This window comes from Gadus morhua, chromosome 1 (assembly GCF_902167405.1).
Source record: "Gadus morhua chromosome 1, gadMor3.0, whole genome shotgun sequence".
Lineage (NCBI taxonomy): Eukaryota > Metazoa > Chordata > Actinopteri > Gadiformes > Gadidae > Gadus > Gadus morhua.
The window spans coordinates 26,023,333-26,037,734 of NC_044048.1; the positions used below are offsets into that span (position 1 = coordinate 26,023,333).

The following is a 14,402-nucleotide window of genomic DNA, read 5'->3' on the forward strand; positions in this document are numbered from 1 at the left end:
GGTCGGTGCGCCCGCGCCGTATCTATGACAGTTGTCTCTGACAGCCACAGCAACAGATGGGTCGAGGAGAGGCACGCGTCCAGCACGAGCCTGGACCCTAGGGGATAGACTTGGCAGAAGGCGCTCGAGCGGAACAGGATAATCGACGTAATCTATTAAGTAGGAGGGCCACGTTTTACGCAGGGCCTGCGGTCACGTTTGCGCAGTACTTCACTCTCAGCGCGAGATTTCTTTCTTACCGATGTGCATTTTTCTATTCTCTAATGTCTTGCCCGTAACTGAACACGGTTACGGGCCTGCAATGGCCGGCAATGTGATCAGAGTGTTATCTTGGCTGCTGCTAATTATGAAGCACCGCCAGGTTACATGTTATATTGAACTGTGCATAGGTAGGCCTATAATAATGCATGTAATAAATATCTATCTCTATGAATCACAGCCAGATTATATAGACCTTGTTATTATATTGAAGTGTACTGCATCAAGGCCAGGTTATATAACATAGATCATGCTATGATATTGAACTGTACTGCATCACTGCAGGCTAGCAAATCAGATTCAGCATAATTCTATTTAAAATATAATAATCCCCTTCTGAATACACGTAGACTATCGGTAAATAAGCTTACAGTATTGCAGGGCCTTGCAGACTACTGAAAAAAACACCTGTTAAACTTTCAAAACACCTGTTCAATTGTAGTGTTACCTGGACTAAAACAATGCTTCTCTGCCACCGTTTGGTCATATCATGTATTGCAATAAATACATCGTCAAAATATAGGCACAGAGGCTTACCGAGCTCAAGGGCTCGCATTTGAGCTATAGGTTAGTAGACACCCTGCACGAACTAAAGCCATGTACTGTTGAAGTATTAGTATTCATGATTAGATCATATATATTCATATAAATTATCTCTAATTTTGGCCTATTCTCCCACAGGTTAGGCTGCTTTAATCAGTGTCATGGTATTCCAGACCATCAGACCTATACAATGAGCATGAACATGATATTACCATGATATAACATATATCTCTCTGTGAGAATCGGCCAACCATCCAAACAAGCAGAACAAATTCAGCTCACTAAAAATGAGATTAATTGGCACACTGGCCCTTTAAGTCCTGAGCGGATAAAACGCAGCAGCACTTGTAACAGGCTAAGCGATCCTCCACTCATGGATTATTCAACAAGTGGTGAGTCCCATGTCGCCAGCTGGGAGGGAGAGATATGGAGCAATAATCTTTTATAAAACAAAACAAACACCTTTGAGCTTTTTTTTAATTGTGAAAACAGGATTAGAAAACCAAAGCGACAGGTGAGCAGCAGCATATCTAAATCGACGGTAGGTGAGTCCAGGTCACATCCCCGCGAACATAGGTAGACAGAAGATGTCCTGAATGATTGGATACGATCAGATATGTATCGGTTAAATATTGCAGCAAGCAGTAATCGGGATAGTGTTGGGCGAAGACGAAGCTTTGGGAATGAAAGATGCGTTCCCTACTGGACAACCTAGATCACCTTACCTGAAGACTCGCCCTCTTCGGGTGGGAATGGTGTCTTCCTGCAGACTTGAACTAACGGGAAAAACGAAGCATAGCGTTCAAATACATTACAATGGATATTCATTTTGCAAGATGAACTACGGGTTGTGTTAACACAGAAGTTACAATTATGGCGGAGAACACGCTTCTCGCGGCAAGGCAGGGCGACGTGCAAGTCCTGAAGGGGCTTTTAGGAACCAATGAACTGAACGACGGCGTGAAGGATGTCCTCGGAGCGTCCCCCGTGCACCACGCCGCCCGAGCCGGGAAGCTGACATGTCTGCGTTTCTTGGTGGAAGAGGCTGGCTTGTCGGGGAACACTGTGGCCAACAATGGCGCCAGTCCGGCGCACGACGCAGCGGCCACGGGCAACCTGGCGTGTTTACAGTGGCTGCTGACCCAGGGGGGCTGTCGACCCGAGGTGAGAGTGTGGAGGTTCACCCGTAAAAACATAAACTCAGACCGTTGCCTGTATCTTTAGATATCATTGGTAGGTGTTAATTCACTAGATTGACCAGTTGGATCTATCATTGCCAATTTCATTCCCCAAGCATAAACAGAAACACTAACGTTTAAATTAAAATGCACAGCACACTAATTTCCATTTCCTGAAATGCTTTTCTCAGTGATGGACAAAAGATGCTCAGGCAGTGTAACGTCATGTTCAGGAAAGTGAAACAGTTACAGACCAGTGTTCATAACTGATGCTCTTTTTGTGGGCTTTGCAGGACTGCGAGGACATGATATAAGGGCATACTAGCATCAACCCTTTAACCCTGTGTCTTTCAGGAATTACTCTCTGTAACATATATAAAAAGTCATGTCACATGAGTTACATGAGGCCAGCTGTTGGATCAGTGTTAGGGAATGTGTGAGAATAAGTTAGCTATAACAGTGGATTTCTAACTAATGATTTATTAGGCCTAGCTTACTGTTAGAAATCCACTGTTATGTTATGGAACTGTAATAAGCGCTGTAGCTGTTCTTAAAAATAACATAAATTGTTATAACCACTGTTATTTTTATAACCAATAACATTGATGAAAAATCCAGATAATTGCATATCAAACTATATACTCTCACTCTCATTATGATATGCTTGCTCTGTATTCCAGGTTAAAGGGTTCACATTACCATTTATGAAGGGCCATAAAGAGCTCTGTATACCTATGTGAATATAGGCTGTGGGAGCATCTTTATTGAGTGTGTTTATTACCCTCATCATGTGCATTCATTCTGAACATTAACTCTCAGCAGTCTTACAGCAAATTAGACTGATTTGTGTCAAGGACAATATGTTCAACCCATATGAAGAAAATGATCTCAGACAGTAAAGATTACATTTCCCATGAATCTCATTTTCTTGAATCGCGGACAAGAGCTGTTTTGGCTCTCTGAGGCTATCGTAATTGTTGTTAAGATACTTAAGTGAAGTGCACGGTGCTTTGGCAAATTCGGTTTCCCTCATTACAAAAAGGCATCCCCGTTTCTGTGAATTGAAGGTTCAGTGTAGTCCTATTATGTGGAGAGGTGCTTGCACACAGACAGACCAACACCCAACTATAGAGCAACCACCGAGAACACACCAGCCACTCAGGTTCAGCACACTGGCCCTGTGTTGGTGTTTGTTATCATTTGTGGGAACAACTGTCAAAGTTCCTCCACGATAACTGTTATTGTTGTTGTTGTTGTTGACTCACAGGACAGGGACAGCTCGGGAGCTACAATCCTCCACCTCACATCTCGCTTTAGTCAGCACGAGCTCAGCGATTGGCTGCTCAAGAGCGGTGAGGTGGACCCCGGGGCCACCACAGACTCGGGGGCCCTCCCTGTTCACTACGCCGCTGCCAAGGGCGACCTGCCGTCCCTCCGACTGCTGCTGGGACACAGCCCAAAGTAAGCCCTCCCTGCTGCCGGACCGGCCCGGGCCTGAGCCGGGGAACTAGTTCTTTGTCCAATGAAACCCTTTGTTTACCTTCCTTGAAGGTGTCCAACGCTAGGTTCAACTTTGACGGTGTATTATCATAGGATGGTGATGCTATATGTTCACAAATGTCTTTCCGAACAGTATTTTGTACCGGAAATACGCCGGTGAAAAGTTTTACTTGTGATTTCAGACTACTGATGAAGTGATTTAATTGATATGGAAAATGATATGGAAATCCAGGAATATTTCGAGAACATCCCTCCCTTCCCTTGGGGTTCAGTAGCACAGCATTGAACTCATTATTTGCTTGGCTAATTTCAAAGATTTTGAATAATCTTTCCGAAACTATTAAAGTTTCTTTACCCTCACGAAAGACTGAAAGCCAGCAGCCAAATGCGACCTCAAGGACCTCATGTCGGTGGCCCTATCTATCTATCTATCTATCTATCTATCTATCTATCTATCTATCTATCTATCTATCTATCTGTCTGTCTGTCTGTCTGTCTGTCTGTCTGTCTGTCTGTCTGTCTGTCTGTCTGTCTGTCTGTCTGTCTGTCTGTCTGTCTGTCTGTCTGTCTGTCTGTCTGTCTGTCTGTCTGTCTGTCTGTCTGTCTGTCTGTCTGTCTGTCTGTCTGTCTGTCTGTCTGTCTGTCTGTCTGTCTGTCTATCTATCTATCTATCTATCTATCTATCTATCTATCTATCTATATATCTATCTATCTATCTATCTATCTATCTATCTATCTATCTATCTATCTATCTATCTATCTATCTATCTATCTATCTATCTATCTGGAACAACTTTTGGTTGCAAGTAATTTATGACTTGGGAATCAAATATGAAAGCATTGTTCAATGTGGTATTATTATGTTATTAGAGAGTGGTTTTTATTGACTATTGTGAAATACTTCATGCCAATGTTTCTTCTATTAGAAGAATTATTACTATTAGTGCTTTCTTCAAATGCCACATAGAAACGATTTTATTAGCCAGTTTTAATTGTTTTGCTAATTTGCTGCGACACCCAGAATGCATGTGTGAGATTTTCTGTGTGTACACGTGTTTATGTTAGTGTGTGTGTGTGTGTGTGTGTGTGTGTGTGTGTGTGTGTGTGTGTGTGTGTGTGTGTGTGTGTGTGTGTGTGTGTGTGTGTGTGTGTGTGTGCGTGCGTGCGTGCATACGTGCGTGCCTGCCTGCGTGTGTGTGTGGAATGGATGATGTGCACACAAATTGCACCGTCGCTTTCAATAGCAGATTTCCACTCAGGGTTACACACACACACACACACACACACACACACACACACACACACACACACACACACACACACACACACACACACACACACACACACAGACACACACACACACACACACACACACACACACACACACTAGTAGGTGATTACCTCCAGATGAATGTAGCTGCTAATCAGTGCTTTGTCAGAGGACCCGTCCCTCGTAGAGATAGCATAGACCATAAGGGCTCTGATGGCATTGTGAAGCCGCATAGCACTGGCATTAGCCTGAGTAGTCCTTGTCAAGCAGAGCCTAGCTTGACCAATGACAGATGACACACACATCACTTAAAGCACCCAATATGAGCACACGTAAAAAAACATAGCTCAACCAGGAGTGACTTGCTGGTGCTCTAGTCTAGTCTATACAGTCACTTAAGCCGGATTACTTTTATGGGGGACATTTATTTTGAAAAAACAGACACCTTGAATTAATATTTGTAAATGATGAGATAGCTGTTCTGAAGGTGCAGAGGTCCTTCAAAGTTAACATGAGACTTTTACGACGGTTTGGTGATTGGTAATTGTCAACACCTGCCGACTGCTGTACCTCACCTGTCTATTAATCAGGTCTGAGAGCCACGCCCCCTTCTCCCAGCGTTAAACCACCCAGACTTCCACAGTCTTTAATATTGGTTTTATCCAACCTGTGATATACTCAACACATCAAATCCCATTGACATTGATTTTGAGGATTCACTTTGTGCTGCACTGGGGATAAAGTCGGCCATATAAGAAAGAGCCATATAAGTCCAGGGTTTTACATGAAGATGTGTTTTGCATCAGGAAGTGAATGAAAAAGGATCTATCACGCAAAGTTTTGCAATCATCAATCAGATCTGTTGAGTAAACAGAGAGGGTGTCTATGGTATCTATCCCATAGTTGCGGGAACAGAGGAAGAACTCTGTTGCTGTCAGATAAGCCACATAGAAATTGGAGTGATAGTCAATACCTCTAGTCCCTCCAGGGATGGAAAGTTTGTGATGGTTTTACTGTGCACACCTCAAAGGATCCATTAGAGAATCCATATGATCTCCCACAACATTTATATCTTTAAGATTATTAAATAAGAAGCAACTTAATTTAAATAATTTCGCCAAAACAAACTTTAAAAAAAAAAATCATTGCCAGCCAAACGAGGAAGCATATATTACAGTGCATTGTGGGATACAGATCAGGAACGACTTTACCAATAGCAATAGCATTTCTTCAACTCATCCTTTGTGTCACTTTTCTATATCAGATTGGAAACCTATTCCATGCAAAACCACATTTTTGCACACAAATGAATTCTATATCAACATTTAACATTGCCCTGGTCTTATTTGACTGAGTTCAACGGTGTCAACATGCTTGAGCATCATACGCAACACACGTCAATAGCCATTGTGTGTGTATTAAAAAGATTGTCTGTTATGAAAGTGAGACAGACATACAGGAAGAAAGACTGGCAGGTATACAGACAGACAGGCATGGAGGAAGAAAGACAGGCAGGCAGGTATACAGACAGACAGGCATTGAGGCAGAAAGACAGGGAGACGGACAGACAGACAGGCATAGAGGAAGAAAGACAGGCAGACAGCCAGACAGGCAGTCAGGCATAGAGGAAGAAAGACAGGCAGCAGGCAATCACACAGTCAGGCAGGCAGGCATAGAGGCAGAGAGACAGGCAGACGGACAGACAGGCAGTCAGGCATGGAGGCAGAAAGACAGGCCAGAATAGAGAACAAGCTATTCAGCGAGAACTAAAACAACATCCGCAAATCCAGCTATCTCTCATTGTATCAGTACAGAGACAACAGCAGCCTTGTAATGTGCGCCTAATGTGCCACCCTGCTATCAGGGTATGCAAACCCCGCTGGCGTTTCTGTGTGCCGGCCCTACCCAGAGCTCCGGAGTAGCAGAGAGCACGAAGGAGCCCGGGCTGTTGTGTTTTACCTTCGGCAGCAGCTCTCCATATTGTGTGACCCCCGGACAGGTGCGCCACTGCTGAATCTTTAATGGCCTCTTGGGGACACGGCTCCTCCCCCCCCCCGCCCCCCAACTTCCCATTCACCAGCACCACATTCACCTCTGCTGTTTACCACGGTCGCCACGGTGACCCCAGCAGCGGCACCCAGCGATAAGGCGTAATGAGAGGAAACAATTAGGCCTTGGAAACGGTGGGGGCTGGGGTGTGCTGTGTTCGACTGGCTGTGGAGTTTGTGCGTACGGTTAGTTTGGTTTTAAGGTCCAACTTGGCCGCTGAGAGATAGCGGCGGGCGGCCATCTGTGTTTATCAGGCGACGCGGATGTGGCGTTCCTGGTTTTATGAGGCTGTGACTCGGTGGGGTGCTCCTTTGTTTTGGTCCGTCGCTCATTCAGATGGGCAGCATGGGCCCTGTTGATAGATACCATCGTCAATTATGGCCACTTAAAAAATGTAGCGTCTTTGAGATGTTGTTTCATTGGTTTGATATTCTTCATCACGCTTCTAGCTAAATATTGTACAGGGAGGCTTGAATATTGTGTTTTAGGGTTGAAAATAGTGAACATCGTGGCTCTGTCAAAACGGCAATCCGGCTTTGACAGAGCCAACAATCAAGCTTCTGTGTGAACCCCATCCCGGCAAAAGAGACAATAATGTTATTGTTAATTTTGCTTCTATTAATAGAAACACGCATCATTAAACGGGGCAATGTTTTCATCCTCCGCTGAATGGTTTGACACGGTTCCAAGGCCCTCCTTGTAGTAAACGCTCTAACTGTGTTGCATAACTGGAAACGGCTTCCATTCTGCAGCGGCAGCCAACAGCTACTCTCATGTGAGGAGGGGCCGACGCAACCGTGGCCCCCAGTCGAACGCCGCCGTTAATCCAACGGAACTATTCGAGCTGGTTCCCTCGCTGGACGTGTCACCGTCTTCTGGAAGCTTCCAGGAGCTTCTGTTGAGGCCACACAGATGTTAAAGCGTTCTGCCAGATAGGGCTTGTTGTTTCATTAACGGATCACAACTCATTTGTTTTCCCCTATTCAGCCCACTATCGCAAAACCAACCTGTGTATTTGTGTTGGTGGCTGTGTGTGGTCTGTGTCTGTGTGTGTGTGTGTGTGTGTGTGTGTGTGTGTGTGTGTGTGTGTGTGTGTGTGTGTGTGTGTGTGTGTGTGTGTGTGTGTGTGTGTGTGTGTGTGTGTGTGTGTGTGTGTGTGTGTGTGTAGTGCTTGTGTATGTATGGTGCAGGTGTCTGTGTGTGGTCCGTGTGTTAAGTGTGTGTTTTTGTGTGTAGTGTGTGGTTGTGTGTAATGTATCTTTAGCGATAGCAGTGGTCGGGAGTAACAAAAGGCTGCGTTAATGACTGTACTAGACTAGAGTGATGTAGAGTCGAGGAGTATGTGTGTGTGTGTGTGTGTGTGTGTGTGTGTGTGTGTGCGTTAGTGCATGCATGTGTTTGGCATGGGGTTGCAGACAGGTTATGTAATCAATCAGCCAAGATCAAGATCTGTTCAGCTAATTCCTGAATGACTTTATTGGGCTACGAGGAGAATAGATGCCGCACACTGGAATATTCCACAGAGTGAGTTGGCTGGCTCACACTTGCCACGCAATGGACTGGTTAGGTCATGCAGGGAAATCGGTCTTAAGATTCAGATTAGCCCATTCACCCCCACGGACCTCAACTATATCCCTTTCATCTCTGGGCCAAGCCTTTCCACAAGGCCCCTTTCTCCTGACGACGGCTCACGCAGACACAACATCAACATGACCTGTGTGGTTCTTTGCCAGCCTCGTAATGCCTTCATCCATCGCATGGCTCTTTCTTCATTGCTGTTAACATGTTGTTATCACGGAGCAGACACTTTAATTCAGAGCAAAGTTTTCATACACATGGATACAGGAATTTTCCACAAGGCCTTCTGGTAGGCTGCAGACAGTGGGATTCGAACCCATAGCCTTTTAGCTGGGAGTCAAACACCTTGACCACTACACTCTTCTGCCCCCCATGGATGTGGACTGTCTTTGTTTTCAAGGTTCTGGCTAATGTCAAGTATCTGAGTTCTGTTGTGGACTGTAGCATTGGATACCACTTGACACATAACATATTACCATACCATAGCCAAAAAAGGATCATTACCATAGCCATACTAAACCATTACCATTCAATGCCATAACAAAGCAATACACAGAGTGTAGCATTAGCAAGGTCCATTGCTACAAACCACCTAGGTTGCTGCCATTACACTTTCTACTTCCATCGGGCTCCTCCAGACAACGGACGTAGGGTGGTCTTCTTGAGACCGGTTTATCGCAGGAGTTATGCAGAGGATGATGCATGACCTGGTGCTCCATGTGGCCATGCAGGAGATCTCTCTCTCTCTCTCTCTCTCTCTCTCTCTCTCTCTCTCTCTCTCTCTCTCTCTCTCTCTCTCTCTCTCTCTCTCTCTCTCTCTCTCTCTCTCTCTCTCCCTAGGTGTGTATGGAGATGGATGGTATTCCCTGTGCACATTGATTGCTCAATAAGCAGCCTCACTCAGCCTCAGAGTCCCATCAGTCTGACTCGGTCCAGGTGATGCTGCTCAAACCAGCCATCATCCACACTCCCACACAGAGTTTTAATTGATAGCGTGGAACAACAGCCTGACTTGACACACGAAAATATGTCCTGGGAATTTGCAACAGGTAAAATTCAAGCATATTTCTTCTCAGAACTTCTTGAATTATTGAGAAGGAAAAGCTATTGAGAATCCCGCGAGCTCTTATGTGACATGAAAACCATTACCTTGAACTTCACTTACTTACAACCTAATTAAGAGAACATTCGCTTCGGTTTCCTAGTACCCATGCACATTCTGGTAATTGTTACCTAGCACCCATGCACATAGTGGTTAAGGGCAGAGCACAACCTACTGTTCACTTTGAAGTCATTATGCTGATACATTAAGATGAATTACGTGACAGAACAAACAAACATATATATAACTTGTCTCCTGCATTGGCCGTTTTCTGTCTTTGAGTGACAAGGTGACTGGAGTATCGTTTAAGTTCTGGCCACGCAAGGCTGAACTCATTGTCCTTGCCTTTGAAATCCACCCCTCTCCCTCTCCTATGAAGATCTTCTGGAGCCTAGAAAATCCAGCTGAGTCTTGTAAACACATGTATTCAATTAAAAAAATTATGTTTCAGGTATTAAGTGTGCGATCTTCGTCTAGGTGTTTAAAAAGAAAGAAATATCTATCAGAAGTTCAGGTTTGGCATTATTATCGTTGGTTCCCTGGGTTTGAGGGGGGATCTAATACGTACTTTTCATATTACACGGTTGTGTTGCAGGTAAACTCAAGCCCACTTTGGTTACACTCATGAATAATGAATCCTGCTGCCCACTTCCTGATGACAGAACTACAGATTATTTCCCCCCTCTTAGAAATTGAAATATTTAACATCAATAAGTTGTTTCCTGTTGGCATGTTGTTCTTACCTTAACTACCCTCCAACTGGTTGTTCAACTGCCTCAGCACCGGGAATCTGAGAACGGATTGTAATACATTTTTTATCATAATTAGGAAAGGTAATTTCTCACATAAATGATGTGCATTTCCTACGGTCACAGTTCAATACGTTTAAAGTCCTATTCAAATTGCTGTAGATCAAATCAATTCAAAACAAAAGTGATAAAAACTGAATTGATTTACTTAGAATTGCAAATAAGTAATTGTTAGTTGAGGGATTTCTGTCTGCTGTCAGACCCCATAATGTTCAAACAGCACCATCTCTGGTGAAACACTGCATACTACAAATACTCTGGCTGATATTGTGCCAGGTGGTTTCAGTTTCCATACGGACAATGACGTTGGTGTTATTTTCAGTTGTTCTAGAAACATCGCTCTGATCTCTGAAAACTGCTTACCGATGCCAGCAGTCTCAACATTGGAAAGCACAAGATTTAAACCCAGGGAGCTTACAGAAGTTGACTTAAAGCATGCGTAGAACTGGTTACTGGTACTAATGTGAGCCTAAATCCCTTTGAGCCTTCAGCCACAGGTCTCTTCCTATGGGGTTAAAGGTCGTTTGTCTGGAGCTAACCTCCGTGACCTCTGCTCTTCCTTCTCCACCCCTTGTTCTCCCTTTCACTCTATTCTGAATCTCTCTCCTTCCCTGTTCCATCTCTCCCTCTCCCACTCTCACTCTCACTCTCACTCTCTCTCATCTCTCTTGCTCACTCTCTCAAACTCGTTCTCATCTCCTCGCCCCCCTCTCTCTCTCTCGCTCTCACCTCCCTCCCCCTCTCTCTCTCTCTCTCTCTCTCTCTCTCTCTCTCTCTCTCTCTCTCTCTCTCTCTCTCTCTCTCTCTCTCTCTCTCTCTCTCTCTCTCTTCCCAGTAGTAAACCGAAGCTAGTGCTGGAGTGTTAATCCTCTTGGAATACGTGGTCGGTCACTTGTTCCCGTCCAAATAAAGCATGGGTTTATGGGATTTAGAACTGTGTGGCTATGTGTGTCTGGCTGTGTGTGTGTGTGTGTGTGTGTGTGTGTGTGTGTGTGTGTGTGTGTGTGTGTGTGTGTGTGTGTGTGTGTGTGTGTGTGTGTGTGTGTGTGTGTGTGTGTGTGTGTGTGTGTGTGTTGTTTTCTGAATGGTTGACCTGCTGTGACAGGAAAGCCCTAGGACTAGTTGGAATGACCTCTCAGTGGCGGGGAGGACGACTTCCATTAGAGAGAGAGGGACTTAAAATCTTGATGACCAATGGGAGACGAGATAATTAGCTGGGTTTGTAAGAGCCACAAAAGCCGGACTGTCTGTCTGTCTGTCTGGCCGTCAATCATAATAGACAAAGGTTTCAAATGAGCAATGTATTCTGATTTCTACAACAAGTCTGTGTATGTAAGTGTGTTTTTTGTGTTATGGAACTGTTTTGAGAGGGTTGAGTCTTGGACCCAGAAGAAACCCATCGCTAACCCCATTCTGCTGTTTGTATTTACAAACACATGTATCACATTGTAGTAATTATAAGCATGTATTATTTTGTGGCTAGAAAGAAATTGTGTTTCTGGGCAATGTCAGTGTATCCACTGAAAAACCCTGCTCCGAAAGGTGCTTCGAAATAAAAGCCTTTCGCTTGATGGAATGTATTGTACCTTGCTTCCTGCAGTGTTGTCAATTACCAAACCAAGAATGGTGCCACGCCCTTATACCTGGCCTGTCAGGAGGGCCACCTGGAGGCCGTCCAATACCTGGTGAAGGATTGTGGGGCGGAGCCAAGCATCCGAGCCAATGACGGCATGACTCCGCTGCATGCCGCCGCCCAGATGGGCCACAACACCGTCATCGTGTGGCTGGTATCTTGGAAACTCAGAGATCTGTAGTTCACGTTCGGATCTTCACTTCACATACTGAAAGAGATCTGGAGTTCACAACATGAAAGAGATTTGTGGTTCATCAGAGATCTCTGGTTCAAATCACATCAGACAACTATAGTTCACATCTGGAAAGAGAACTGTTATCAGAGATCTGAAGTTGGCATCAGAGATCTGTAATTCACACCCCGAACTGAAGTTCCCATCACATCACAGGTCATTAGTTTACCTCCCAGACTGTAGTTCACATCACATCAGAGTACTGTAGGTCAGAGACTCACACTTTGGAACAGCTCAAAGTGTAGTGCACACACACACGTACCAATACACACACACACACACACACACACACACACACACACACACACACACACACACACACACACACACACACACACACACACACACACACACACACACACACACACACACACACACACACACACACACACACACACACACAGACTTAAGCTATATTTAGACAATATATGATGCAATTTATAAAAATAACATTATTTTTTTAAATCAACGTTGAACATTTTCTAACGTGTTCCGTGTCTCTGTACCCCCCAGGTGAGCTTCACGGAGGTGGGTCTGTCGGACCGCGACGGGGACGGGGCCACGGCCATGCACTTTGCGGCCAGCAGGGGCCACGCTAAGGTGCTGAGCTGGCTGCTGCTGCACGGGGGGGAGACCGTCACGGACAGCTGGGGAGGAACACCGCTCCACGACGCCGCGGAGAACGGAGAGCTGGAGGTCAGAGAGAGAGAGAGAGAGAGAGAGAGAGAGAGAGAGAGAGAGAGAGAGAGAGAGGGAGAGAGAGAGAGAGAGAGAACGAGAGAGAGAGAGAGAGAGAGAGAGAGAGAGAGAGAGAGAGAGAGAGAGAGAGAGAGAGAGAGAGACAGAGAGAGAGAGAGAGAGAGAGAGAGAGAGAGAGAGAGAGAGAGACTGTGTGTGGATGTGCGTGTGTGAATGGGGTTCTGTTTTTGTAAGTGAGAGAGGGAGGGAGCGAAATCGGGAGAGAGAGAGAGAGAGAGAGAGAGAGAGAGAGAGAGAGAGAGAGAGAGAGAGAGAGAGAGAAACAGAGAGAGAGAATGTATCTGTGTGTTCCTGCTGACTACCATTTGCTGTGTAGCATCAACCCGATCACGTTTGTGGCATTCAGGTGCAGCACTTTGGAATGACCACCTTGTGGGCATATGCCTACAAGGGTTCTTTGCATGGTGATTCAGAGCTGTCATGTGGAGGTTTGCATGCTGCTCCACGCAAATTTGACTGCGGGCCTGATGCTGCTGCGGTCACTGAGGTCAACACTAAGCTATGAGGCGCAAACGGGAAACAAATATAGTCGTAGGCGTTCTTTACATTTCCCATTAGAACGGATGTTCACTGCGAGATAAGACACACATGTATTGATAGCTCACCCTAGGGCTGTACGGTATGTACTAAAATGTATATCACGGTATGATTTGAGGCATAGACGTAACGGTATTATATCACGATATGTTAATTGTATCTCCTTATTTCGATATAAATGCTGCTGAAGGGGTGTCATACTGGTTAGTCAGCGAAACTGCATGAAATGAATGCTAAATATTTTCTCAAGTTACTTCTTTCTCTGAAAAACACTAATGTTTAATAATATGGATTTCTTTCTCGACTTGCTCGCGGACCTTGCCCTATAGTTTTGGCATCTGAAGTGTGTGCGGGCCGGTAACGCGTACCTGGGATCGAGTGTTTTGACTATCTCTTTAAAGCCCTTTCTATCAACATTTTGAAAGGGAACCATGTCCTTACACAGATAAACAGTGACTCGATTGTTATCATGTTCCACCTCTGGCTTTTTTGGTCGTGAGGACTGGCTTTGGATAATGCCTGCGGAATCAATGTCTGATATGCAGAGACAGCTTCACGCTACCAGCGTCTGTCTCGTACGGTGTGGAAGGAGAGCTCGTGAAGGGACTACTGCGCAAGCACGTAGGCGTCATCAAGCGCCCCTGCCTGCTTGCGCTATAGCATACTGCCTTCGTGTCGCTGTCAAATCTGTCCCTGGGAAAAGGAACGTTGCGCCGAATTGAAAAAGGAACTACGTTTCGTCACCATATTTTCAGTAGTTGCACGTAACTTTACTTTTTAGAGCTGTCAAGCGATTAAAATATTTAATCGTGATTAATCGCATTAATGTCATAGTTAACTCACGATTAATCGCAAATTATTTTTCTATGCTAAATATCCCTTGATTTTTTTGTCCCATAATTCTTCTCATTTTAATTCTCTTATCAACATGATGAATTGCATCGGCTTGCCTTG

General features: G+C 44.9%; 1 protein-coding gene across 3 annotated transcripts in view; it reads left to right on the forward strand.

The window, feature by feature from the left end:
• The first annotated feature begins 1,149 nt into the window (after positions 1 to 1,149).
• espn (espin) overlaps positions 1,150 to 14,402 on the forward strand; it is a 49,896-nt gene continuing 36,643 nt past the window's right edge. For all 3 annotated transcript variants that reach the window (XM_030364303.1, XM_030364314.1, XM_030364323.1), the window contains exons 1-4: positions 1,150 to 1,965; positions 3,247 to 3,440; positions 11,888 to 12,074; positions 12,666 to 12,848. In XM_030364303.1, the coding sequence (XP_030220163.1) occupies positions 1,675 to 1,965; positions 3,247 to 3,440; positions 11,888 to 12,074; positions 12,666 to 12,848 (855 nt within the window). In that variant the 5' untranslated portion in view covers positions 1,150 to 1,674. The remainder of the gene's footprint in view (positions 1,966 to 3,246; positions 3,441 to 11,887; positions 12,075 to 12,665; positions 12,849 to 14,402) is intronic.